This window comes from Anguilla rostrata, chromosome 9 (assembly GCF_018555375.3).
Source record: "Anguilla rostrata isolate EN2019 chromosome 9, ASM1855537v3, whole genome shotgun sequence".
NCBI lineage: Eukaryota > Metazoa > Chordata > Actinopteri > Anguilliformes > Anguillidae > Anguilla > Anguilla rostrata.
The window spans coordinates 44,144,324-44,171,061 of record NC_057941.1 but is presented as its reverse complement, the minus strand read 5'-3'; the positions used below and the strand labels follow the sequence as shown (position 1 = coordinate 44,171,061).

The following is a 26,738-nucleotide window of genomic DNA, read 5'->3' as shown; positions in this document are numbered from 1 at the left end:
CGCTGGCGCAGGCCCGTACGCGGCAGCGTCGCTCGGCCCGCCGGCCGGGGGCGCTGGAGTAACCCCTCCGCTGGGACCCGCGTTCAGCGAGCTCTCCTGCGTTCGGCTCGGCCTGCGCAGCTGAAGCCTGCCGAGTGCTCTGCGGAGAGACAAACACCTTCTCTCTCCTGGGCGTGTTGTTCCGGGAGGGGGAGCCTCTCCTGAGAGACGCCGCGGAGAGGGAGAGGACGCGGCTCTGTCTCCCGGGGTAATCCCGCTAGGCCTGTGGAATTACAGCTCTCTATCCTCTCTCTCTCCATCTCTATCACTCCCTCTCTCCCTCCCTCTCTATCCCTCCCTCTGTTTATCTCTCTATCCCTGCATCTCTATCACTCCCGAGTCCCTCCCTCTCTCTATCCGTCCCTCTGCCCCTCTATTACTATCTCTCTTTTTCTCTCTATCTCTCTCTCCCTCTATCACTATCTCTCTTTTTCTCTCTCATCCCACCCTCCATTTTTCTCTCTACCCCTTTCTCTATGCCTCTCTCTCGTTACAGCTGTCTACCCCTCCTCCCTCTCTCTATCCCTCCCTTCCTCCCACTCTCTCTTCATCTCTCTCTCTTTCTCTATCTCTGTTTCTCCACTCTCTTTCTCTATCCCTCTCACTCTCAGTCTCTCTCTCTCTGGGACAGACAGCAGGCCCCTGTGCTTGTATTAGTGGGAGGCTGATGAGGTCCCTTGGCGGGCGGTGTTGAGGGCCCCCCGTGGCGGGTGGTGTTCAGGGGCCCCATGGCGAGGGTCCCGGCGGGGTCCCCTTCTCTCAGAAGCGGTGCTTTGGGGGTCCCGTGAAGCCCCATGTCCTCCGGCAGAGCCCCCAATGGGACAGGGATGCTTAAAAGCGCTCCCCACGGTCCTTACCCCCCCCCCCGGGTGGGAACGGCATGCGCACCGCCGGTGCCACGGCAACCGGGAGTGGGCGGGGCCTTTGTCTCAGTGGGACCCGCCCCACTCCTGAGCTACTTTTGCGACTTTTGCCCCAGTAACCCATCTTAGCTACTGCCCCAAGGGCGGCAGTGAAGGATTTCATCATTTCTAATGAAGGTTACTTCGCCACACACCGCAACTTCATCTGACCAGCTGCTTCATTTGAAATTCTTTAACTCTTCAGACAAACGTCAAATTCCTGCAGCTTACTGACAGCTAAAAAAACTCACACTTTCACCAATATACAGAACAAAATTCATAATTCATGTAAGTGCACATGTTGGATTTCAACCTGTATCACTGAAAATTGTCAGGTCTGAAGGAAAAATCTCAGTCCTAAAGAGAATATCAAATGCGCACTTGACTTTGGTCTGTAGAGCTCAGTCAAAAGCCCGACTGCAAATCCCATCGCAATTAACAGGAATCAGAGCAGGAGATTCCTTCAGCAGCGCGGCGGTGAAGGCAGAGCTCCTAAACGCTACACGCTAAACACGTTACATACTTTACACACGTTACACGCGTGTTCCCAGCAGTGCGGCTGGCGAGCGGGACTGAAGGTCACTGGGTGAAGATCATGACGCCGGTCTTGCAATTCCCCCCCCCCCACCCTGTGAAAATTGGAGCGTCTGTAACCCCACCCACCATTCCGCACCTCGCTCGGGGTGTTTATTTTCATTAGCCCCCCTGATGAATGCTAAACAGAAATATAAACCAGTGTGGGGGGGGGGGGGGGGGGGGGCTGAGACTGCTGTTCTGAAAACACTACCCCCCTGCTGGGGTAGCATGACGCCTAATAGTTTTCCTTTTTAGGTAAAAACAAAAATGGAAGAAAAAAACGTCGCCCCGTGCAAGCTTAACGCAGGAGCGAGCGAGCGGCAGACGTGCAGCGGCCCGCTGGGCATCGTCTGGGACGCCTCGCCGTCAGATGGGAACGCTGGGAAGCTCGGGGAGGACCCCGGAGGACTTAAAAGCCGGAGCGGCGGGCCCGCAGGTGGCCTCCAGCCCCGTTATCCCTGCTCAGAAGCCAGCGATCTCCCCCTAATTGCGACAATAAACACAGAGAACGTTTCTCTAAGCGGCTTCTTTTTCTTCTCTTTTGCAGACGGCGTAGCTTCAGACGGCTCTGGGCTCGCTGCGCCAGGTCTGACGCGCGGCGAGGGCTTTGTAACCGTAGCGAGCGCAGCCGCGCGGAGAGCCAATAACGGCTCCGGTAATGAGCTACCATGCGGATTCTCAAAACGCTTCATTCTTTTCATCCCATCCCTTTTGAGTTGATTCTCTCCTCTCTCTCTTTCTTCTCCACTTGTTAATCACAGGAACTGCTGGAAAAGCTGGGGCTTAAATGTGCATGCACAGACATCTTAATGACACCATTATCCACCGCGCTCCGCTGGCTGCCGCTCCAGCCCGAGTCTGATGACTGGTAATGACTTCCTGCAGCATCTTGGCCAGGCCCCGCCTCCCCAGCCAACGCTCTTACACCTGTTGGCTAGGCTCCGCCCAGCCTTTGAGTAGGCCCCGCCTACCCTTGACTAGGCCCTGCCCCCTTTGGGTAGACCCCACCTCCCCTTGACTAGGACCTGCCCCCTTTGGCTAGACCCCACCTCCCCTTGACTAGGCCCTGCCCCCTTTGGCTAGGCCCCGCTTCCCATTGACCAGGCCCCGCCTCCCCCTCACATCCCACCCGACGCAGCATCTAAACACCAAATGCTTAGGCCTGAGAGAGGAGCCGCGAGCACCAGGGGGCTCTGGGCGTGTCACATGACCAGCGCGCAGGGGGGCCAGAGGCGGGATTTTGGGGGGCGTTCGCTGCGGCCTCTGACCGGCATTGCGGCCATACCTGGGCTACCGGGGGGACGGGGGTACATATCCTCCCCGCTGGTGAAGACAGTGTTCGCCCTTTGGAGAACAAATCTTTATATATCCCAGAGGGCCAGGGGACGGGCGGAGGGCTGAAACAGAAGAAGGCGCTGACAGGGGGGCTGACGGGGGCCCTGGCACAGCTGCCCCGGCCCTGTCGGATCCCTGCAGGTGGCGCTGACAGGTATGAGGGCGGGGGGGGGGGGCAGGCTGGCATTACAGCAGGGCTCTGCGTTCACATTTTTCCAGAGAGCACATGTGCCCCCAAGATGAAAAACGTAGGAGCCCAATAATGCAGCCCAATTAGTAGATGTGCTCCTAAAGTATTTTTCCAGCACATACATAATTTTCAGGAGCAAATTCTCCTAAAATGGGAGCACAGCAGAGTCATGTACAGCGGCCCTACAAACGGGTAGCAGGTTCAGCTTCCTGACTCAAGGAGACTCGACCTCCTGCACTAAAGCTGACCATTAACGCAGCGGAATGTAGCATTGCGCCAAGTACGTCCAGAAACACCTTTAAAACCCAGTAAAAGATTAACGGGCCTCACTCGAGATGAGCAAAAGGCCGTTAAAACACAGGCCTCTAAAAACCGCCGAAACTTGGATCAAAAACAAAGCAATAAAAAAAATGTAAAAACGGGAGGTGGGCAGCGGCGTCCAATGTCGGCACGGCGTTTGCCAAACCGCGAGGTCGGGGTTTTAAGAGGCCTTGCGCAATGTGGTGTCACTCGACGCTCTGGAGAGAGAGAGAGAGAGAGGGAGAGAGAGAGAGAGTGAGAGAGGGAGAGAGAGAGGGAGAGAGGGAGAGAGAGAGAGAGAGAGGGGGAGAGAGAGAGAAAGAGAGAGAGGGAGAGAGGGAGAGGGAGAGAGAGAGTGTGAGAGGGAAAGAGAGAGAGAGAGAGAGGGAGAGAGAGAGTGAGAGGGAAAGAGAGAGAGAGAGAGAGAGAGAGAGAGAGAGGAGAGAGAGAGAGGCGGTTGAAAGCTAATCTCGGGAGCTGTCAGTCTGGCGGCGGGATACGCGCTCCGGTGTCAGTCGCCGGTTCACCTTCCCCCAGCAGGTTCTGTCATTCATCAGCCCATTAATGCCGTACCCCCCCCCCCCCAGCAGGCACGCCGAATTTAATGGCCTAATCCTTCCATTCTGACAAAGACCAGATTAGCTGGAGGTTAAATACTCGTGTTGCTTAAAATTTTGTCCTTGTCAGCGTGCCAGGGAGAGCTCTTCATCAGGGGGCGAGGAAGGGCTGCGGGGGGGGGGGGGAGTGGGGGAGGGGGGGGACTGAATGAGCGTGAGTCGGGAAGTCTCTAAATAAGCCCCTGGAACTTCAGGTAATCTTTAGATCAGAAATATCGGTGCTGCGGTTTACTCTGGTAATCCTCCCGCATTCCTGTTGTCACAGTTGGCGGGTGATAGTCAATCAGGCTTTAAGCCCCGCCGGGGCGAGAGAGAGAGAGAGAGAGATAGAGAGAGAGAGAAAGGGAGAGTAAGGGAGAGAGGGAGAAAGGGAGGCAGACAGAGAGAGGGAGTCAGAGAGAGAGAGAGAGAGAGAGGGAGAGAGAGGAGGATCTCTGTGACCAGCACGGGAAAGGAAAGCGACGCTTGCAGAAACGGTGTCCCACGATGCACTGCGGCTCGCCCCCCCCCGCCCCCCCGCCCCCCGCTCCCCGTAACGTGTCTGCGAAACAGCTGAAACAATATCGTAATCCCGGACTGAAACCCGAGCCCAGCCCAGAACCGGCACTGCGCCTCAGCGAGCAGAGACTGCCTTTCAGAAATATGACTGGCCTGTGCCCCCCCCCCCTCCCCCACGCACCCCCGGGCTGAGAAAACAGCTGTGAATAGGGCCGTGGGAGGAGGGAGGATGGGGGGGGGGGGACGCTGGACACACAGAGGGCGTCCCGTTAGCTGTGGATTAGGCGGACTGAAAGTTTAAATCCCACAGAAACTGGCCCGTTCCCCTCCTGTAGGACGCTGTACCAGCAGGACGCTCGCCGCTGAATCTGAGAACGGTCCGGAACACGCAGGGATGTCTGGCTGATGCCGAACGCCGTTATTATTTCGCGCTGTTCAGTCTGCAACTATTCCAAATCCCTACCTTGCTTCAGAAAAGTTTCCAATGAAAAAAAAAAAGTATCCTTTCTAATAAACGACGCGCACTGCTAATTACATTACAAATCTCAGTCCGCGTTCGCAGCCAGATGAGACGTGACAAATAACAACTCCTGATTTAAAAAAGACTGCAAGCACACACACACACACACCCTACCTGTCAACTCCTCCACCTGCTACCGCACACGCTCGCTTTGTTCTGCCGCACGTCAGAAGTCCACGGCTGTCGAGCAGCGACAGCGCTTCCTCCATCCAGCCCCAGCGGCTAACTCAGCGAGCCGCGGCGCGCGGTCCGAGGGGGGCGGGGGTTGGGGGGCCTATCGGTCGATCGACGCGCGTCGCTAACAGGGGAGCGGGCGGGTGTCCTGCGCGGTGGCCGCCTGCTCCTAGCCTCCAGACTGAGACGCGCGAAGCCCGCGCCGGGGGCAGGGTCCTCCGCTAGCCGCGCCTAGCGGTGTCAGGTAACGCTCCCTAAACGAAAGCTTCCCGCAGCCTGGAGCTCTCTCTCTCTCTCTCTCTCTCTGTCTCTCTCTCTCTCCTCTCTCTCTCTCTCTCTCTCTGTCTGTCTCTCACTCCTCCTTCTGTCCCTCGCTCCCTCCCTTCCTCCCAGACCCCAGCAGCCCCCCCCCACCCCCCCGCCCCGCCGGGAGGTGTGTGTAATTGACTCTGCAATCAGAAAGAGTGGCAGCTTGAGCTGACACATTGGTGCAGTCTGATTTTAGCTCCTTGGGATCATTCTCCAAAAAAAAAAAAAAAGGAGAAGAGTCTAGAGAGGCCCCGTTCTGTCCCGTCCCCCCCGGTCCTGTCCCGCCCCGTCTTCAGGGAGTTTAAAGGAAACTCTTCAGAGAAAAATGGCTTCAACGTGAACGATGAGAAAAAGGAAACAAAAGAGTCGTCCTAAAACGAGAGCTCTCTGCAGAGTGACGCGTGACCGCTCGGCGGTGGAGTGCCGTAGAGATCCTAAATCTCCCGCCCCTCTTTCATCGGCCCGCACCCGGAGTCACGCCAGCACGCGGCCACTTACAACATCACTTCCTCCTCCATCGCCTTCTAATAACGGCGCGACGCGTCTGACAACAGAAACCTGGAGAGCGGCGGCGGGGGCGGCGGCGGCGGCGTGGACGAGCTCGGGACCGACGGGACGGTGATGAAATCAGAGGGGAGGGATTTCGAGACAATGGGGCGAGATAAACAAGAGATCTGAGTGAAGTGACAGGGCGAGAGCTCGGCCCGTCTCAGATGAACACGGCTTGGCTGAGAGTGGCGGTTGGGGGGGGGAGGGGGGGGGGCTGGGGTGGGGGGAGTAGGGCCGGGGGGGGTGGGGGGGGGGGGCTGGTTCTCTTTCATTACTCTGCGGTCAGGTTTCTGTCTGGGGGGATTAGCAGACATGAGCTGGAGCGATTGAGCTGAGCAGACTGGAGGCTGTTAATGTCTGTGGGACACTGCGAGCCTCTGGGGCTCTCAGGAGCTAACCAGGGCCTCCTGTGTGTGTGGGGGGGGAGGGGTGCTGAAATGGCGGTAAAACAATCCGCTGTGTGGAGGTCGTCAGGGAAACATGTGGGCTGGGCCCCTTTGCCCCCCGTGCACCCCCCACACCCCACCGCCCCCCCCCCCGTGACCCGGGCAGCTCCTCCACTTAACAAGCAGGCCCCCTTAAACATAACACAGCAAATTAGAGAGGGGCTCGCCCCCGTTAGCACTGAGGGCCGGCTGAGTGATCGCTGGCTGGGGTACGGCAGGGGGGCCGGGGCGGGGTGGGGGGGGCAGTCCTCCCTGGGGCGGCCCACTGTTTGTTTGAACTGCGCCGAGAGAGAGAGAGGGAGAGGGAGAGAGAGAGAGAGAGAGAGGAGGGAGAGAGAGAGAGAGAGAGAGGGAGAGGGAGAGAGACAGAGAGAGGAGAGAGAGAGAGAGAGAGAGAGAGAGAGAGGGAGAGAGAGAGAGAGGAGAGAGAGAGAGAGAGGGAGAGAGTGAGAGAGGAGAGAGAGAGAGAGAGAGAGAGAGAGAGGGAGAGAGAGAGAGCTCCTAAACGGTCAGCTGCCTCGCCGCTCTCTCAACAGAACCGGTCCGAGGCAACCCCACACCACCCCCCCCCCCACCCCCGGGGCGGCGGCGGGACGGGGTCGGGTTTCGGCTGGAACAATGCGCCCACTGTGCTCCGTTTCCTGCTCCGGGGGCGGGGGGGGGGAGGAGGGGTGGTGGGAGGGCGTCAGCTCAAACATCCACGCTTCTGTCGGTGCGGGACAGGGGATTAATACATCAACCCCAGCCGTTTGGGATGCGCTCCGCTCGCCCCCCCCAGCCCCCCCCACCTCGGAGGCCCGGGCGCACTTAAAAGGCCTCAGACTGACTTCCACCCGCCCCGCTGGCCCTGAGGCTGTTTGCTTTCCTTACGCACTCGCCTGCCAGGGGGAGCTGAAAGGGGGCCTTCTAAAATGTCTGGTTTTACGTGTCACTGTTTGTACAAAATCTTATTCGTGACACGGAATACGCCAGACTTCAAAAACCCCAAATCGAATGAGCTTCCCCGCTCGGAGCCGCCTAATCTTTAGCAGATGGCGGGGATCCCGCCGGGCCGGTGCGGGCTCAGATGGCTCGGGGAACCGCCGGGCGGGTCTCAAATCTTGAACCAATTTGCCCGACGACGGAAAAAAAAAAAAAAAAAAAAAAAAAACGGAACATTTCACAGTTGATTAGCCCTTGTTTATACAAACGCTCGAGCGTGCTCTCGCTCTCTCTCTCTCTCTCTCTCTCTCTCTCCCATATACATAACCAGCTCCCATTATCCACCGCCTCCTCTGGGCCTTATCCTCAGATGTCCTTGCGCGACCGGGCACGGCCAGCAGGGGGCGGTGTGACACCAGGCGAACGAAAAAAACGAGGCCCTTTCTGCCCTCCGAGCCGAGATCCCCGTCCTGCGCGGTTCGCTCTGCTCGGCCCCGAAGCTCGAGGCTTACGTCCCGCGCGTCTCGAGCCGGAGAAATCGGACTCGCCCGTCCGAACGGCCGCTTCAATTACTTAAGCGAGCAATATTCGAAGGTCAGGCGGTCAGGCCGCCGGGGATTTGGAATGGCTTATTGAAAATACATTTATTTATGTGTCTTACCTTCGGAGAGCAGGGGGCCTTGGCAGCTCCTGCTGGGGTCCTGCTCCGGATCAGGAAAAGGGGTGACTCTAATCTCCCCCTCAGGGTCGAAGGGTGTTTATTTTGGTGTTGCATATTTACAAGAAAGCGCTGGTAGAGAAAGCCTGACTCCCCCCCCCCCAGCTCCTGGGGGAGCGGTAAGCCATTGTTTAATCAGTCCGGGCTTGTTTAGAAAACCAGCCAGCTCACCAGCTGCATTTCACTGCTTTTTTTCCCCCCTTTCTTGGTTCTGTCATCTGAAAGTTCAATGTTTACGCTTTGAGGAGCTGGAATAAGTAACCCTCTGGGAACGGGGCTGCGGAAAGGGGGGTGGGGGGGCGGTGGGGGGTTTGGATGGATCCCACCCAAGCTCTCCACATGCTTTTCTACCAGCAGGCCTGGATCATGCCACCTCTCCTTCTCTTACGCCCCCCCGCCCCCCCCGTCCCCCCCCGGTCCATTAGGGCCGCTGTGCTTCCTCGCGCTCTCCCTCCGCGGCGCTCTCAGGTTACCCGCCTGTCAGTCAGTATCCGAACGGCCTCTTCAGCAGGCAGGAGCCCCGGCTCCAGTCCCGATCTCCGCTAACCCGCCCCGCCCCCCCCCCCCCCCCCCCCCGACTCCCTTCGCCCGCCCCGCGGCCCCGCGGCTCTCTCCACCCGCGCTTTTACGCCGCTCGTTTCGGGGGTTATCTCAATACCGCCGTCGTTAAAAAGCAATTTCCAACAGGAAACCGTTTCCGTCTGAAGGAAATCCTGCCGTCAAAATAAAAGTCCCCCCCCCCCCCCGCCCAAATGGCGCGGCTCTTCAATTATCGCCAGCTACGCCAGAGGCTCTTAATCGCACTCCAAACACGTCCAAAAGCCGTGAGGCCCCTCTTTAAGGCTCCAATTACCCAGAATCCCTGATCAATGATTCAATCAACAGCCCAAATCCAAGCTATTGACAGGAGGGTGGGAATGTTTCCAGAACAGCGTCCAGCATGTCTGTCGCCACTGAGTCAATTCAGACTGACGGCTGCATGACATGCACCACAGACAGTACTCGCTCTTTTCCACTAATACCTTGTACAAAAACAAAAACATAGTTGTATACGTTTAACCACGGTAACGATGAAGCAGTGTGCAGTACCCTACTGTAGAGCAGCTGTGTGCATATTCCACTTTCCACCATCACTATGGTGCTTTCAGCGCTTACCTAATGAGATCTGGGGCGGGGGGGGTAGGGAGGGGGGATAACAGCACAGGGAGGTAACCCTGTCCGCCTGAGCCCAGATTTTAGAAAGGGGAGATTTCACCCCGGCCCTGGACCGTAAACAAACACGCACACGCACGCACACACACACGCACACCACGTACAGGCACACACTCGCTCACAAGCACACGTACACACACACACTCACACGCACTCTCTCGCACACCCACACACGCTCACGCACATAGACATACATACACACATGCACACACTTACTAACTCTCACACACATGCGCACACTTACTAACTCTCACACACATGCACACACTTACTAACTCTCACACACATGCACACACTTACTAACTCTCACACAAGCACACAGACACACAAACAGACACAAACAGACACTACCCAATCACTACCCAGCGCCTCCTTCGGTGGCCTTGGTAACGGCCGTGTGGCTGGGGTTTGTTTTGTCCAATTATTGGGCTGTCAGTCAGAGGGCGGTGCGGCGGGCGGGACCGCCGAGGTGTGTCTGGCCCGGTGCCGGAGACGGGCCCTAACGAGCCCCCGCGGTCACCGCCGGCCTGTCAGTCAGGCGCGGGGAGCGCTCCGTCCGTCGCCCCGACAACCGGGGCCACGGCCTTCGTGAGGATAAAGTAAGGTGTGAGTGTGAGGCGTTGGATGGGGGTTAGTTGAGGAGTTGAGGTTGGGTTAGTATGATGGGTGTGTGGTGGTGGATGTGTGTAGTGAGTGGTTGATGTATGTGTGTGTGGTGTGTGTGTGTGTGTGTGTGTGTGGGTGTGTGAGTGTGTGTATGTGTGTGAGTGTACATGTGTGTGTGTGTGTGGAGGGGAGCAGGGGAAGGGGAGCAGTCTCTCTCTCTCTCTCTCTCTCTCTCTCTCTCTCCCTGAGACAGTCACACGGCAGCAGCCTCTCTGCGCCCGGCGTGGCGGCGGATCATCAGCCGGATCATCGGGGGGGGGGCTAATTGATGTTGGGGCCCCAGACGGCGGCGGGGGGGGGGCTCTCGTTATTCCGCCGAGTGACAGCCCTGCCTCGCCGAGCGGCGGGGGGCTGTCAATCACCCGCGGGTGAGTGGCAGGCGAACCGCCAGCGCCGACTCCAAAAAACACGACTCCGGCCTCGCCTCGCCGTACAGGAAACGCGCTCCTCGCGCTTCCTGTCCGTCCCGCTCACGATCAAACCCGCAGTTCTTCACCGCGCAGCCAGCGTCTGCGAGCTCAGGAATCTGCTCACGGTCACGTTAAGCAGCCCCAAAGAAGCTCACTGCCGAGAAACAAATGTTTTGGAAAGGCGATCGATACTGACTATACGCAAGAAAAATTTCCAAGAAAGGACTAAAAGAAGAAAAAATAACGCAGAACTCGAATTACCGCGTTGTAAGTAGTTATTGCAACAGCCGTAATAGCCCTTAAGTGTTTACAGACTTCTCTGCTCAGTACGCGAAACAGATTCTGTCAGCTTCGGCGAAGCCCTATTTATAGAACGTGACAACATTTTACGAAGCGCTCGCGAGAACCAAACGTCTCTTCGCGACAAAGTTAGGGTCTCGAGACCCGGCCTCGCCTCTTCGGTTTAAATAAATTTAGCCAACCCCCCCTTATCTGTTCGAATACCCCCTTGTATAAAACCCCGGTTGTTACAAGCGTAGGTTTGGCTGGACGCAGACTGAGCTTTAAGCGCTGCTATCCGCGCTAGCGTGGAGGGGAAGGCCTGTTATCTCGCAGCTGGTGCGGCTGACTGGGAGATCCCGGAGCCGGGGGTGGGGGGGAGAGAGCGGACGGCCAAGGGCCTCATCCGCCGCGCTAATCCCCAGCGCGTCCGAGAGAAACCGCCAAGGCTCTCTCTCGAAAGCTGCGCAGGAACGAGGAGGATAAAAGCTTCCGCTTTATCTCCCCAGCAAACGTTTCTCTTTTTTTTTTTCTCGGTTTTGTTTTGTTTGGAGAGCGAGGTTCAATTTGGGAGACAGGATCCAGGCGGTCCTGGATTTAGCGCGGTACGGGCGATATCTGGGCGTCTGCACAACCCCCGCCAGCCCTGCTCGTAGTAACAAAAAAAATACCGCACAGTGAAGTACGGGTTTACTTTTCTGCGCGGTCATCTCTCAAACCCTGGGCTTTGATTAGGAACCCGTGGTCCTCCTGCGACTCCACTCTGTACGTATCGGAGAGGAATAAGAGGACACCAGCGCCAAATGGACTCCCGTTTAAAAAATAAAAAACAGGCCAAAGACTTAAAACCCCAAAGGGGACCTAGCCCAGTTGGCAACATAAAAAAAAACGCATTCCTGCTTCACATCTCGCTTAAACCAGGACTTCTCCAAGAAGAAACGGCGGTCTGTATCGCTAACTGCATCCCGGCAGACCGGCCTGGTAGGGGAGCCGGTCCGTGTGGGTGGCAGACTCCGCCTGCCCGTTCCTGCCCTAAATCACCCGGCCGAAAGCCCTCGATTTGTTAACCTCTGTCTGCCAGAGTCAGAGATGAGGCACCCCTGGCACGGCCCCCCCCCCTCGCAGCTGTGAAATACTGCCTCTCGCCGCGGTGGTTTTGAGTGAAAATCTCCTCCCTCCACTGGGCCACACAGCCCTCCCTCCCTCCCCACCTCCCGCGCTTCTTCCACGGAAACAAAATGGCCGCCTCGGCCAGCTCAATCACCGCGGCTGGAGGGGGCGCGTTGAAGCCGAAGGTCTTCGGTGACGGTGGCGGGGTTGTGTGGTCTGGGGCTGTGACCCCTGCTAATCCCGGGGGGTCAGGGGAGAGCAGGGGAAGGCTTTTGGGAGTAACCTCCGCTCCTTCAGGGAGAAGCGTGCTCAGCCTGTTTCCACTGGCCACCGCCCTCTACTCAGCGCAAAGGCTGCTCATTAACGGTTCAGTAATTCTGCAACAATAATCTGGTTAAGGTCTTTAGAGACCACAAATTTTCCTAAACAAACAGCAATCAAGGTATATTAAAAAAAAAGATAATAATAACAGGAGGGCATGGACTGTGCTGTGACCTTAAAACGATCTGAGCGCAACTTTTTCAAATTCACTGTGAGGATTAGATTGAGCACCCCCCCCCACCCACCCGCCCCCCCTCCCTCGTTTCCTGAATCCGAGGACAGACGCCGCTCCCGTGCCTAATTGCCATCGAGAAGCTAATGCACTCACGGGCCATTGTGTGCTCCCAAAGAGCTCTTGAAAACAATCTGGGGGCTCTTCATCGCGCTATCTGCCGAAAGTTCACAACAGCCCCCCACCTCCACCCCGTCCCCCCCCCCCTCCCCTCCCCTCCCCTCCCTTTTAAACAATGTCACCCACTGCCGCTGCAAATTGCACCTTTCGCAGAGTGCGTTACTCAATCTGCCCACGATGGGTGCACTTGGAGGGGGGTGGGGGCGGGGCGGGGGTGTCTCACTACCGCTGGGTGCACTTCAGCCTGCGTCACCCACCGGAATATAGCCCTCTCAGGAATTCTCCCCCCCCCCCCCTTCTTTTTCACATGCAATCGCCGCTATCTAATCGCCATGTAAGTAGTCTACTTCAACAGGAGGCATGTAGTAAAAAATTAGAAAAAACAGAAAACATCTGCGAGCTTGTTTCTGTGTTGTGCACGTTTTAGCTACGTGGAATGCAGGAGATTGGAATAGCATCTGAGAATCCAGCTGAAATTTTCCACCGTTGACCTGCTCCCATCGTGTTTTTATTGCTCTCGAGTAGCGCCGGGATCGTCTTAAGACGCTTTAACAAATAAACGAGGATGCTTTTCAAATAAATGCATCTCTGATACACTTAAGACTCCCTGTCACTGAAGATGCATGGCTATTTTAGTGGATGACATCATCGCAGAGAGAGAGTGAGAGAGAGAGAGAGAGAGCTGGTGAAAGATGGTGCTTGGGGAATGGCTATATCATCATTTGATAGCTATTAGTGAAGCCGGGCCATCTGTTGACAATGAACTGTTGCCATTACTGGGGCCAGTGCGCTGCAGCCCTGCAGCCAGGACGACTCCCTCTAAAACAGCCTCTTATCTTATCTAGGCCGCCACATTCGCCTTCCTGTTTTAGATGAAATAAATTGAATCAGCCCACGGACGATAACAAGCTCTCCGCCAACACGCACCGATCGCCCCCGTTAATTGATGTTTGTTGAACTTTCTCCATTTCGTCGAGCGATTAGGTTAAAAAAAAAAAAAAAAAAAGAAGTAGGGAAAAAAAAAAAAAAACTCACGGTTGACATCTGTGGGCACTTCGACAGAGCCAGCAATTACCGTTAACGTTTAATAATTCTAAGTTAATTGGAGCGGTAACTGAGCGAATTGGATCCAGACAGAGTGAAAGCAAGGCCGTGTGAAATGAACACAACACACAATTATGCACAGCGTCTATTACCGAGCGCTCCAGGCCTGGGTGACACACGAGAGGGGAGGTGGGGGGGTGAGAAAGGGAGAGAGAGAGAGAGAGAGGGAAGAAACAAATCACTGCTAAAGAAAAAAAGAAGAAGAAAAAGAAAACCCCAAAGTGGTCGGATTTCTTTGCAAACAAGATGGAGGCGGTTAGCAATCAGTCAACTCGCTACAACAATAAGTACTGTAATGACAGTAATTACTATGTAGGGCTCCTCTGCAGCAGCCGAATCAGGTGTACTGGCGAAGAGCCACAGCGCACACCAGAAAGCCAGAATAAAGGCCAATAGAATATATGCTTCTCATCAGCAAACCCAGCAACACTAAAATCGCAAAAAATAAATAAATAAATAAATAAAATGCAATACGCATTTCCAAAATATTGCTATTAATAAACTGAAGCCAAAAGGCAAGCAGAAGTGGTCTGTTTTACACAGCGCATGCTGCAGAAATAAATTACTGTAAAGATTAGATTAACTGCGGTCAGATTTAAAGAAGCATAAAATGGGTTGAGATAGAATCCAGTATCTTTGGACAGAGATTGGCTTGCAGTCTGCAGAGAACTGAATTTATGTTAAAATTATAAAAGGACATAAGATAGGCTAAATGCTACAATGTGAGGCAGATGACGAAGGACTCGTTTTTACAACAGATGAAAAATTATTCATTAATGAGGAACATTCGTTTTTATCTCTAAAGTAGCTCACGTTTAATAAAACACACCCAGTTAACACAGAATTAAGTGCGTCACATTATGCATTGTACGTGACTATTTTCTATGAAATATGTATCTTTTTCCCTCCTCCTATAAGTAGAATAATTTCTTTGACGTACGTGATTAAGGATAATCTCATTTAATATTTACACTTCATCTTTCTTTTAAAAAAAAAAAAAACTCTTTTCTATAAAAATACTCATAAATCTTTCAACGTAAACCCGAGAACTCGCGTTAGTCTTTCTCCACCAGCCCAAAGAGGTCTGCCCACATTAGCAGCTGTGATACATTTTTTCCCTCCACTCGGAAGCCGGAGTCAAAGTCCCCGTTTTTTGGCAGTTGCTTGACCTTTCCTTTCCCCCCCTCGCCGTGACATTTGCCTTACAGGCCGAGCTGAATGAAACGCCCCAATAAACATTTCGTGTGTACCAACACAAAAATACCCAGAGCACAAAACAAATGTGTAAACCCCTCCACCTGGCTCGCGGCAAATATTGACATTTATCTTCACACAACCCGGCCTCCTTTCAAGTTGTTTTTTCCCGAGGAGAAAAACCAGAGCAGTAATCCCTTTTAACAAAACTACCCCTGTACTTTCTCCTGTGGCACAAAGCACCCCCCCCACCACCACCCCCCCAATATAAATACCAATGGGACAAGTTCTGTGCACCTGGATTTAGGCCGAATCTCCGACAAGCTATTCGGGTCACCCATGCTAATTAGCATAAGGCAGAAAGAAGGGATCTTGGAGGAGGAAAAAAGAAAGGAAGACATTTAAATGGAAATAGAGGGCAAAGGAGTAACCCTCCATCGACCAAGGAAAAGCTTATTTGTGTACTGTTTCCCAAGCAGGGCTTTTCATATATAAAAAGGAGTCCTGTGTTGATTTAGGCCGAACAAAGGAGGCTTAATCCTTTCAAGGGAACTAAATCACCACAAAAAAAGTGTTCCCCGAAGAAAGGCTTTCTGTCAAGCACAGCTATTCAGCGCCCGATGGACGCCACAAATCAAACTCTGTAAGTAAACAAAGATGAGAATGTGGGAAATGTGTTTGAGCCCCGCCACCCCCCCTAGAAGAGAGGCACAGGGCCTTGTCTGCATCAATCAGGCCCCTGGGTTCTCACCCCCGCGAGGACCTTCACCCTAGAAACCGACCATTACCCAGGAATGCCGATTCACCGAGATGGCCTCCATTATTCGGTCCCGGGCGCAAAAAAGAGATGAGAACGCTCAAATTCCAAGGCTTTTAACACCAAATTAGTGACATAACAATGCAGTCACATGTGGCGTAGGCCAACGGCTCATAAACAGATGTCCCGGCCCTTGCTCCTTCCAACCGAATTATTTCGGCCGCCTCGTATTCTGTCCGTGTTAACACACCCCATATAAAGACATCTGCAGAAAGCGTATGTCGCAAGCCGGAATCAGATAGCCTACTCAAATTAACACTGTACTTTATTTTTATTGCTGTATTATTACTCAGACATATTTTAAAAGCCGTTTTCTTTTGTTTGCACTTACCACAACATTCCTGTTTAAGCATTTCACGCCGCATCAAATTCAGTTCACACGTGAATGTAGCTAACGTGCATTTATCATCCACAGAATTACACCCGATACTGTTCCACTTAATAGAGCAAAAAGAAATGGATTTTCAGTCCTGTGCAGAGTGAATGAACACAGATTGATATTTCACACATGTGCAACACTCCCTAATGAAAGCAGAAACGCGGTAACACGTCGTTGCTTCGCGGCGCCGGCAATTTCATACAAAAAAGAACGCTTTCTCGCAGTCTGAACCAAAGAGCTCCGTGACGGCGCACATAAAAATCTCACGTCCAACACAAAAACAAAAACTGCTAACAACCGGGACTTTCCAGCGTTGTTCTTCTTTACAAGGAGCGACTGGGAGAAAACGGGGCTTTTTACAAACCTGAAATTGTATATTTATTTTTGCTTTTTAAGACACGCGATCTCATACCCAACACAGCTTATTTGAATGTAAAATGTTTCATACCTTTATTAGTAACAGTGCTGAAGAGCTTCTCTGAGTTGGCATCGGAACCCTGAAACACAGAAATAAACGTCAGTTTCCTCCCTTCTCCATCAAGTATTTTCATCTTCAAAGGCACACCAACCTTGCTGAGAGGATAAAAGCAAAGCAAGGCTCTTTCCACTACCTGCCACTTGATGGCACTGTTGAACCATACAAAATTAATAATTCCTGCCTTGAATCCTGTAAAACATATTAGCATGCTACTTTACAGTACTAACATTTGTTACAAAATTGAACACGGTGTTTGCATAATGAAATCCTTCTTTAGTGACAACACAGTAGTAAAGACACACTAGCCAATTTAAGTAAAAACTAAGAATCTTAACATAACAAGCAACCTTTATAATAAAATGACTTTAGTGTAGCTATGCTGGTGTGGAACGGTTCAAAACTGAGCTTATGTTAAAATAAAAAATACTCCAGTACCATCATTGCGGCAACATACTTCCAGTATATTTTCTTAGGAAGATAACGCTAAATTCTATTTTGGTAATATCGAGTTGTACAACAGTTGAGCGCTTATTGTTCAGAATACTAGTGCCTAGTATGAACAGAAATCATCAACAGAACTCATCTTAAGGCCACTGGACATGCTCAAACATTATTACTTTCATTTCACACCTTCGGCAAATAGCAGCAATACAACACTTTAATCAAACTGAGAAATGCGTTCTCAACACGGGAAGTGCTCTTCCCAGGGCTTCAGTTTAAACAATCATCCATATTATTGCGGTACAAAGGTCATAATCATTTCAGCTAGCCGTGTGCCCACTCAACACATTTGCCGATGCCCGAAAAGCGATTTATTTTCCTCACCAGTAGCTGCAAAACTTTACCTGGTTTAAGAAAAGGCAACACATCCTATAACCAACCTATTCTGGATGAGCTTCCCGGGCTGAACAAAACGGTATAAAAGGAAATACAGACAAATGCACAAATAATAGCGTGTGACTTAATACATCCTGAAGCATTACCAAAAATGTAGAGATTCTAGAAGGATGAGAATACATTGGTAGAAAAATACCATTTCAAATCTAGAAGCAAACACAGTCCCTTTTTGAAATATCTAAAGAAAAATAATAACACAAAAACGGGAGACTGTTTCTATTGTGCTGAAGATGGGGGAAGAGATGAAGGTGTTGGCACTGCTGCACTGCAAAAGTGAGTAATTTGGAAAGCGCCCTAACGCAGAAGCATGAGGAAATGGACTGGCATACCTCTGATGTGGCCGCGCTGGCACGGAGGAAAAACAACAAGGCAAGAAAACCGCTTTCAGCTTCTGCAAATATGGCCTGGCTTCACATTCTGGTCGTCAAACAATGTAATCCACAGACAGGCGGTGAATTCCACTCCGTTTAAATTGATGACAACCATGCGAGGAGCAGGCTTTCCAGGAGGATCCGACAGAGACGGAGACGGGAGGGAGGGGGGAGCGCGAGGCTAATGTGCGGCTCGGACAAAGACAGCCATGTGTCGCGCCAGCAACCGCGGCAACAGCGCGGATAAGTCGCGGGATCCTTTCCAGCACACACGCACGCACATACAACCACACACTCCCGTCTCGCGGGAGCCCAAGGATTGAAATTGATCGATTTCACAATGATTTATCTTTCTCGCAGAATAAACGCTTTGCTTTTCAAAAGCCGCCCGCTCTCTCTGCTTCGCTCCACCGACACAGATCCTCGCGCGCGGGGACGTCAGAAAGCCTCGGGTTCTGCAGCCCGTCTGGAACCAAATAAGCGCTCTCCCTTTCGCAGACGCGAAGCGGCACGCAATTCAATAAGCGGCAGAAACCATCCATGCAAGGCAAAAGCTCTGCTTCTCTCCCTCGTGCTTCTCACCACAGCCTGTGTTTCTACGGTCCTGAAATCCAACAGGGTGAACAATGTCTCCTGCAGCCGGATTCGAGGACAAAATCAAAAAAATAAAAATGAAGTAAAACCCAGAAATGTTTTTGCTCCTGTTTTCTCTCGAAGCGGGTTAGCGTCTGGTGGCTGCTCGCACATCCCTGGCCAGTCGCACTTGTGCCTTTTTTCCTCGGCTCCGCGCTCAACAGAAACACTCATTCATTGAGCCATTCATTTCTGAGGTCCTCCCCGCTGCAGGCTCCGCCCACTTCCTGATTCTACCTGACTTCACCCACCCCCTTGCCCGCTGCCTCAAATACACACCCACACACAGTCTCACACACACACAGGCACATGCACGCGCGCACGCACAGTCGCTCGCACGCACACACACACACACACAAAATCCCACTTCTGCCCCTTCTGAGTGACAGGGAAACATTCCCCAGACCTTTGGTGGGAATGCGTGCATGTGTGTGTGTGTGTGTGTGAGTGTGTGTGTCTGTAGGTGGGGGGGGGTGTGTGTGTACGTGAATGGGGCGCAGATCGCACGGCTGGCAGGCGAGGCCCCGAGAGCGACCGAGGGAAGGAGGGAGGGAGGGAGGGAACCGAAAAAAAGTGGGCGGGACGGAGACCAGAATGATATCCTTTCACTCGCTGCGGAGGGCGATGATGTCAGCCGCTAATGAATTTCCCAGCAGGGCGCAGCTAAGCTAGCGCGCGCGGAGGGAAAACAAAAACCCTCTTTTATAAAACAGCGTGCGCACCTCTCCGTAGATCAGCCTGCACCTTTCCTGCTCATCACCACCCCCGAGCAGCTCTCAATCACTGGCTGCCTGCTCCAACGCCGACACGCCGTGACAGCTGACGCTTCGGCCCCCCCCCCCCAGACCCGCGAGGGCCCCCCCCCTGAAAGCCTCCGGAGTCTCACTTCGCCACACACTCAGGATTCAGTGTCTATGTCTAATTTGGGATTACCGCTGATGTAGCATAGCTTTGTGTGTGGGGTGAGGTGGGGGGGGGGTTAGGGAGGCAGTAAATATTTGAAAATGAATCCCAGGGAAGCTGGATTTGGCAGGACGTTCCGAGCACACACCAGGCAAGTGGCTCTTAAAAAGAAAGAATTTAGGCCTACTCTCGGCCTCGCCAGGCGTTTTTCATTGACTTTTATTTTCCCAAAGAACCACGCTATTAGGAAAAGCAAACACGGCCTAAAGGCACCCGTTCGTTTGTTAGCTGCATTAACGAAAGCCGTCACTGCAAGTCATCAGCCCGTGGCCACAATGTATTACATCCCACAACATAAACATGACATCTTCGCACATCCTCAATGTCTTGAGAAGTTGTGGACCAATGAAGGACAGGCACTCTGTGAGTGTGATGTTGGGGTCTGTGTAAACCTCACGGAAAAACAAACACACCGATTCACTGGCGGCCATGCGATGAATCAGCCCGGCTGTGCAGGTAGATGAAACAAACAGCTTCTCAGAAGGGCTCAAAGGCCCCCTGCTCTGATCCCGTCTGGCTGAGCTCTCGCTGCGGAAACCCCCAACCTAAACAATCTCACGGTCAGACGTTCCTGGAAAATCCATTAATCGCACGAGAGCGCGGGCCCGCGGCTCGGCTAATCAGCGCTAACCCCGCCGTGGGGAGGGGTCAGGAAATCAGCGGCCATTCGCAGCGGACCTAACAAACACAACCCCCCCTCCCCCCACACCGCCCGTAATCCGGTCAGTCCCCAGCACACCGCAGCACTGAGACATGGCGGCTCACCTGAAGCGGCCGCTAATCTTCCCTCTGAACTCGGAGAGGAGGTTTGGCTGCACCTCATAGTGCGGTAGCCCCCAAACCGCAGAGAGGGGCCCCCAGTTCTGTATACACTTCCTGTTACCCCCAAACCGCAGAGAGGGGCCCCCAGTTCTGTATACACTTCCTGTAACCCCCAAACTGCAGAGAGGGGCCCCCAGTTCTGTATACACTTCCTGTAACCCCCAAACTGCAGAGAGTGGCCCCCAGTTCTGTATGGACTTCCTGTAACCCCCAAACTGCAGAGAGGGGCCCCCAGTTCTGTATACACTTCCTGTAACCCCCAAACCACAGAGAGGGGCCCCCAGTTCTGTATACACTTCCTGTAACCCCCAAACTGCAGAGAGGGGCCCCCGGTTCTGTTCACACTCACATGCCTGCTATAAGCACTGTGAAAGCTCACCTCCTCACCTGTGACAGTTCACCTGTGGAATATCACTATGCTATGCTCTTAAAAACACCCCCGCCACCATGCTACGCTCTTAAAAACACTCCCACCAGGGGCAAAGGGCAGTGCCACCATGCTACACTGCTAAAAACACCCCCTGCCAAGGTGCTACACTCCTAAAAACACCCCCGCCAGAGGTGAAGGCCGGCGGCAGCCAAATGCCAACCCTAAGCCCGACTGGAGGAAATGACAGAAAGGCACACGTCCCTGACCCATAAAAGACGGCAGGGGACTATACACCAGCTACGATGCATCACGCTGGCAATTATCCTGTCCACTCCGTCCCCCTCCACAGCAAACCCGTCGCTCCCAAAGGAGAACGTGTAGCGCCTGCCCAAATCAGGGAGTAGCAATCAGGAATGAGTTCAACGTTCATGGCCGCCATTTTGTTTTTGGTGCCAGTTTATGTGAAATCCTGTTGAAGGAGAATCACAAAGGGGGGGGGCGGTTTCAGGAGAGGAAGTGGGCGCAGCGTTCCGCTCGTTAATCTCCCCCGGTCCTTCCAGTTCCCATCAAGGTTCGCTGTCGTGTCCCAGCCCTTTCAAGCCCCGCCATCGCGACGGCCGCGTTCCTGTCGCACGCGCCCTCCATATGCGCCGTTCCGCCGCTCCCTGTCAATCAAACCTCCGCTTGCACGTCAGCGCTCCGGTTCCCATCTATTCCTGCTTCGCTCGCGATTAACACGCGCGCCTTTCTCTCTCGCAATAGCGCCTCGCACAACCGATATAGGTTCTGCCAAGGCCGAAAGGGCCGCGTGGAATCTGCTGGCTTCGCGATCGCCAGAAATGCAGGTTAATACAAAGAAAAAATTATATTTTTAAAAAGAGGCTACAGCAGTGGTCTCCAACCCTCCTGGAGAGCTACGGGGTCTGCTGGTTTTTGTTTTCACCTTAAAATCAGCACCCAATTGAGACCCAAGACACCAGGGGAGTTGAGTTAACTGTGTAATCAACTGCTCTAATTGATTCGTGAAGTGCAGAGTCACTATGAAAACCAGCAGGCCCTGTAGCTCTCCAGGACCAGGGGTGGAGACCACTGGGCTAGAGGCTTCACGTGCACTCTCTGCTCACAACCATAACACTCTCATTAAATGCTATGTTGTTACCAAATCATATAAATTATAGTGATCTCTCACAACTTTTGTCTGTCTGACGGCTCTTCAGACTCGAACGGCATGTGTTTCCCAACAAAAAAAGTGTGATTTTAAAGGAATCTTCCACACACGCGTTATAAAATAGTATTCGCGAAACCGCAAAATGCGAAGCACGCAAAACAGACACTCACAAAATCGTCAGCCGCGATCTTAAACGCTCACTTGTTAGATTAGACCAAAATCGGGAGGCTCGTGATTAATGCTAATCGCCACACAGCCAGCAGCCCCAATATATCAGAGGAGATTATTATTATTTTAAAAATTCAAATGAAATGCAGACAGACTTAAAAACCACGTCGGGCTCAAGCCAGAGAGATAATATGAAGTGGCAGTCAAGTTGATACCGCCGCCTAGGAACGAAGAGGAAGCATCAAACGTCGTCCCCGGCGACGCTACGCGCGCTCGTAACCGCTGCCTGCGCCCGTGAGTCCCGTCTGTCGTCCGTCAGCCCCCCCTTTCGCTGACATTTTGTCATCTTTTATCCCATTCTCACAGCCCTGATCCCCAAACTTCAAAGCGCGCGGAAGCATTATTTCAACCGCGGCTCGGTTTTACAGCAACTCGCTCCCTCCTGCAATAGCAGGAGGCCGTCTGACTGACTTTAATGGGCTTCTTTACCATCAAAAAGAAGATCTTCCTCATTTAAAATATTACTGGTAATTGTAGCATGAGTTGGCATTGGGGACACTATAGATGTAATATGATCTAGATATAAGGCTGACATTCACGGTTATGTTTGGCTTCCGTCCTGTATTTCTAGGGCTTAGCGCTTAATTTCTTTCATTTCTTTTTTTTTTAACTAGAATTTTTGAAACACAAGACACAAAAAGCAATATTTAATATTACATGACCGGATGAAAGAGACTTCAAACCGCAACATCTGAGCTCGTGCGCCGAAAAATCTCCACCGGACGCTCAGAATAACCTGGCAGTTCAGATTAGCACGGTATAAAACATGACCCCGCGACGCAACCGCGATTGAAGATGGAGGAAAAAAAAAAAAGTTCCGGAAACAAAGGGGCCGGTGAAATCAGAGGTATCCACTTTCCCGCAGCGTTTGATCCACAAACAGAATTCCGGAGCAATCAGGCCGGGCCATCTGTTTGATTCTGTCCACGTCCTCCCCCCCCTCCCCCCCCCCCCAACCCCACCCCCTCCGCCTCTCGTGTTAGGTCTTCCGTGAGTAAACTCCGAGAAGGGCCGTCTCCGAGCTTCGGAAGTCTGGGAGGGAAGGATCTACGTGTCGGAGGAGGGATGTGTGTGGGGGTGTGTGGAGAGTTGTGTGTGGATGTAGTGTGGTGTGTGTGTGTGTGTGGTGTGTGTGCATGGTGTGTGTGTGTGATGTGTGAGTGTGCATGTTGTGTTGTGTGTTAGGTGTGCTGTGTGGGTGTGCGTATCTGTGTGTGTATGTGAGTGTGTGTGAGCGTGTGAGTGAGTATGTGTGTGCATGTGTGTGTGTGCATGTGGGTGTGTGTGGGTGTGTACATGTGTGTGTGTGCATGTGGGTGTGCGTGGGTGTGTACATGTGTGTGTGTGCATGTGGGTGTGTGTGGGTGTGTACATGTGTGTGTGAGTATGTGTGTGTGTGTGAGGGTGCATGTGTGTGTGTGTATGTGAGTGTGCATGTGTGTGTGTGCATGTGGGTGTGCGTGGGTGTGTGAGCTTAATGTTTTGCAAGCATGGAGGTGTATGTACATTTGTGTGCACCTGTGTGTGTATGAGTATTTGCACGAGTGTATCTGAACATTTGCATGCATGCATGTAGTGCGTATGAGAGTATTGTGTGCGAGAGTGTGCATTTGTATATGTGTGTGGTGTGTGCGTATATATGTGTGTGTGTGTGTGTGTGTGTGAAACAGAGAGAGAGAGAGAGTGAGAGAGAGGGGATATGTGCATATATGATGCAGTTCCAGGTTCTTTGCAGGCATTTCTGCCTCTGGGCTTTTGAAACCGGGCTACTGCTGCTGTTACTGATGACGGTACGCTCAACCCAGATACACACAGTAAGGCTACTGAAGCAGCTACTCCAAACAGGCATTTAGCACCAGTGCAATCACAGCTTCATCACTGAGGGAGAAGCTGAAGTAACATAAAAAACTAAACTAAACAAAAAAAAAAAAGGAATCCGTAACATATGGGAAGATACAAATCTAATTAATATATGATGAATACAGATAATTACATGAAATATTCCTAAAACAAAATCATTCTTTAGAGAAGCCTGGGCATCCTAAATAAATAAAAATTCATTAAAAAAAAATATGAATCAACAATGGTGTAATCCTTTATCAGCATGTTGCTGTGTGTGTGTTAGTCAGTGTGTGAATGGGAAACTGAAGAGCCCGCCCCCGTTTTGGCTGTGCGCAGGGAAAGTGCTCCATGCCGAGTCATCACCCACAGCGGGACAAGGGGTCTGAAGTGGATGACACTGCCGCCCATCATCGCCCATAACTACCACAGGAGGGGATACAGCGCAGGACAGCAGGGATAAAGGCATGCACATACACACACACACACACACGCACACACACACACACACACACACACACAGACACGCGCACACGCTTACACACACACACACGCGCGCTTACGCGCACGCACGCACGCACATAATAATCAGCCGCTATCTCCTGCTTCTCTGTCTCTTTTTATTGTGGGGGGGTGTGTGAGGGGGGGGGTTTGAGAATGTGTTTTTACACTCATTAAATTCAACCTTATCTCTCTAAGACCGCAATACACTGCAAATGACAACTGCGTATAATCTCTTTTTCCGACAAGCGAGTCTGACAGCACCTTTCTTTCCAATTTCTGAGACGCGTAGCCAGACATATATTAATCTGTCAGTCATCGCTGGGAGCAATAGGGAGGGGGGGGGGACTGAGGAGACGGAGGAAAAGGAGGAGAAACGATGGATCTGGCGAACATGAAGGAGAAAAGACGAGAGAGAGAGAGAGAGACTGGGAGACTGAACCCCAGGGAACGGAGAGGTAACAAACAGCATCCACTTCCCCGTGTGTATTATATAAGCCATAAACCCCGGCGAAAGACAAGAGCGGTAAAGGGATTAGATGTCTCCCACTCCTCCGTGAGAGACAGGCCTTTGAATCTAAAACCTGTAAATATCAATTGCAAAAAGAGGCCATCTTTCTCGCATCTTTCACACTTGTTTAAGGCCACATTTATCACCCGGGAGAGAGAGAGAGAGAGGGAGGGAGAGGGAGGGAGAGAGAGAGAGAGGGAGAGACAGAGGGAGGGAGAGGAGAGAGAGGAGAGGAGAGAGGAGAGGAGGGAGGAGAGAGAGAGAGGAGGGAGAGGAGGAGAGAGGAGAGAGAGAGGAGAGAGAGAGAGAGGAGGGAGAGACGGAGGGAGAGGAGAGAGAGAGAGAGAGAGAGAGAGAGAGGAGGAGAGAGAGAGAGACAGAGGGAGAGACGAGGAGAGAGAGAGAGGGAGAGAGAGAGGAGAGGGAGGAAGAGAGAGAGAGACAGAGGGAGAGAGAGAGAGGGAGGGAGAGATTTCGCGCAGACGTCTGCCGGACGCGGAGGGGAGACGGGAGCGGGCGAGATGGAAGGCGACGCCTCTAACGGGCGCTCGGGGGAGAGATGATGAGATTCTGCAGCTTAATAAGCCTGCGAGGCGGAGACAGGCGAGCGCGCGTCACGTGTCACTGCGCGGATCGTCCGGGCAACGCGTCCGGGCCGTGCTCAAAAACCCCGCCGAGCAAGCGTTCTCCGGATAATACCTCCTTCTTTCAAACCAGCTGAGCCCGCGCAAATCGCCGCGCGGTTTTGGACCGGGCCGAACCACGCGTCCAACGCCTGGCGTTCTCCGCGTCTCAGAGTCAGCGGCCCACGAGGGGCGGACGAACTTCCCGCGAGCTCCGCGCTCCGCAGCCTCGGAGTCACGGCTGCTTTGTCCTGATAATCAGACTAACGGCCCCCTTCAGGACCCCGCTCGGGAACCGCCGAGCAGACGGGAACATCGATTTCGGCTCTTCCTCCTCGAACGCCCCGGTCGCAGCCTTAATGCGTTTTTTTTCGTTTGTAAAAACTCCGAGGGCCCCCCTCTCGGTCCAAATTATAGGCACTGCAGCGGGGGCGCGGCCCGCTTCGCCGTTCCCTAATTTCGGGGGCTGTCAATCATCCTGAATTCAGCCGCCGGAAGGGCACTGAAGGCGCCCCGTCAAAACATTTCACCGTGTGGTTTTTTTTTTTTTTTTTAAGAGACGCACGTCTTTCCCTCCCCTTTCCTTTCCACTTCATTTTGTACCCGGAGGGTAAATCATTGTGATCTGACGAAACGTAACAGGAACAGCCCCGAAAACAGTCAGGCTTTCGGCTACTGTTGCTCCTGTCTGCTTGGAAACTACCAAAGCATGCAAATATAAACGGCGAAACTTTCTTACCGTACGCATATCTAACTGTCCAGTGACCCTTCCCATAATGTCTGAGCTATGTTTACCAGTTGGGCCACAAGGAATGCCCGACAGCCAATCAATTTGAACATGACATCCCCGACACTAAAATATCAAAGCGTTGAGACCGACAGGAACAACAAATATGGCCGACTAGCGCGCCGTATCCACGTCCCGAATTAAAATGCAGCCTGCGGCAGCCAATTTCTTATTTTTGCGAAAAGGGGAAGTAATTTAAACTTTTATAACAAGTCCTGTTAGTTTTTTTTATATAAGTAACAGCGCTGTCGCATTCAGGCTAATTTTCTTTCTCCGGCAATTTATTATTTTTTCGCCAAGGCTGAACGTGTCTGAAATATTCTCCTTACGAATAAGCGCACATTAAAATCACAGGAAAAAAAACGGAAAAGCGTTTTTGTTCCCTCGATTTTATTTCAGAAGAAAAATATCAGTGCTCGTCAGAACCTCCATTTTCACCGAGCTAACTAGCCGATAGCAGGAACGGAGAAACACAGTTGGGCTGGAACCCCCCGAGGTCCTACTTAATTCCCTCCAAGTGCCGCGCTGTGTGGGATTATGCTCTCTCTTTGTTACTTTGTTCGGTGAGGCACAGGGTTTGGGGGGGGGGTGGTGGTGGTGGGGAGACAC

General features: G+C 52.6%; 1 protein-coding gene across 1 annotated transcript in view; it reads right to left on the bottom strand.

Moving 5' to 3' along the window:
- Nucleotides 1-26,738, bottom strand: part of auts2a (activator of transcription and developmental regulator AUTS2 a) — a 554,127-nt gene that overhangs the window by 25,753 nt on the left and 501,636 nt on the right. The window contains 1 exon segment of the mRNA XM_064352323.1: nt 16,387-16,435. Within this exon segment, the coding sequence (XP_064208393.1) occupies nt 16,387-16,435 (49 nt within the window).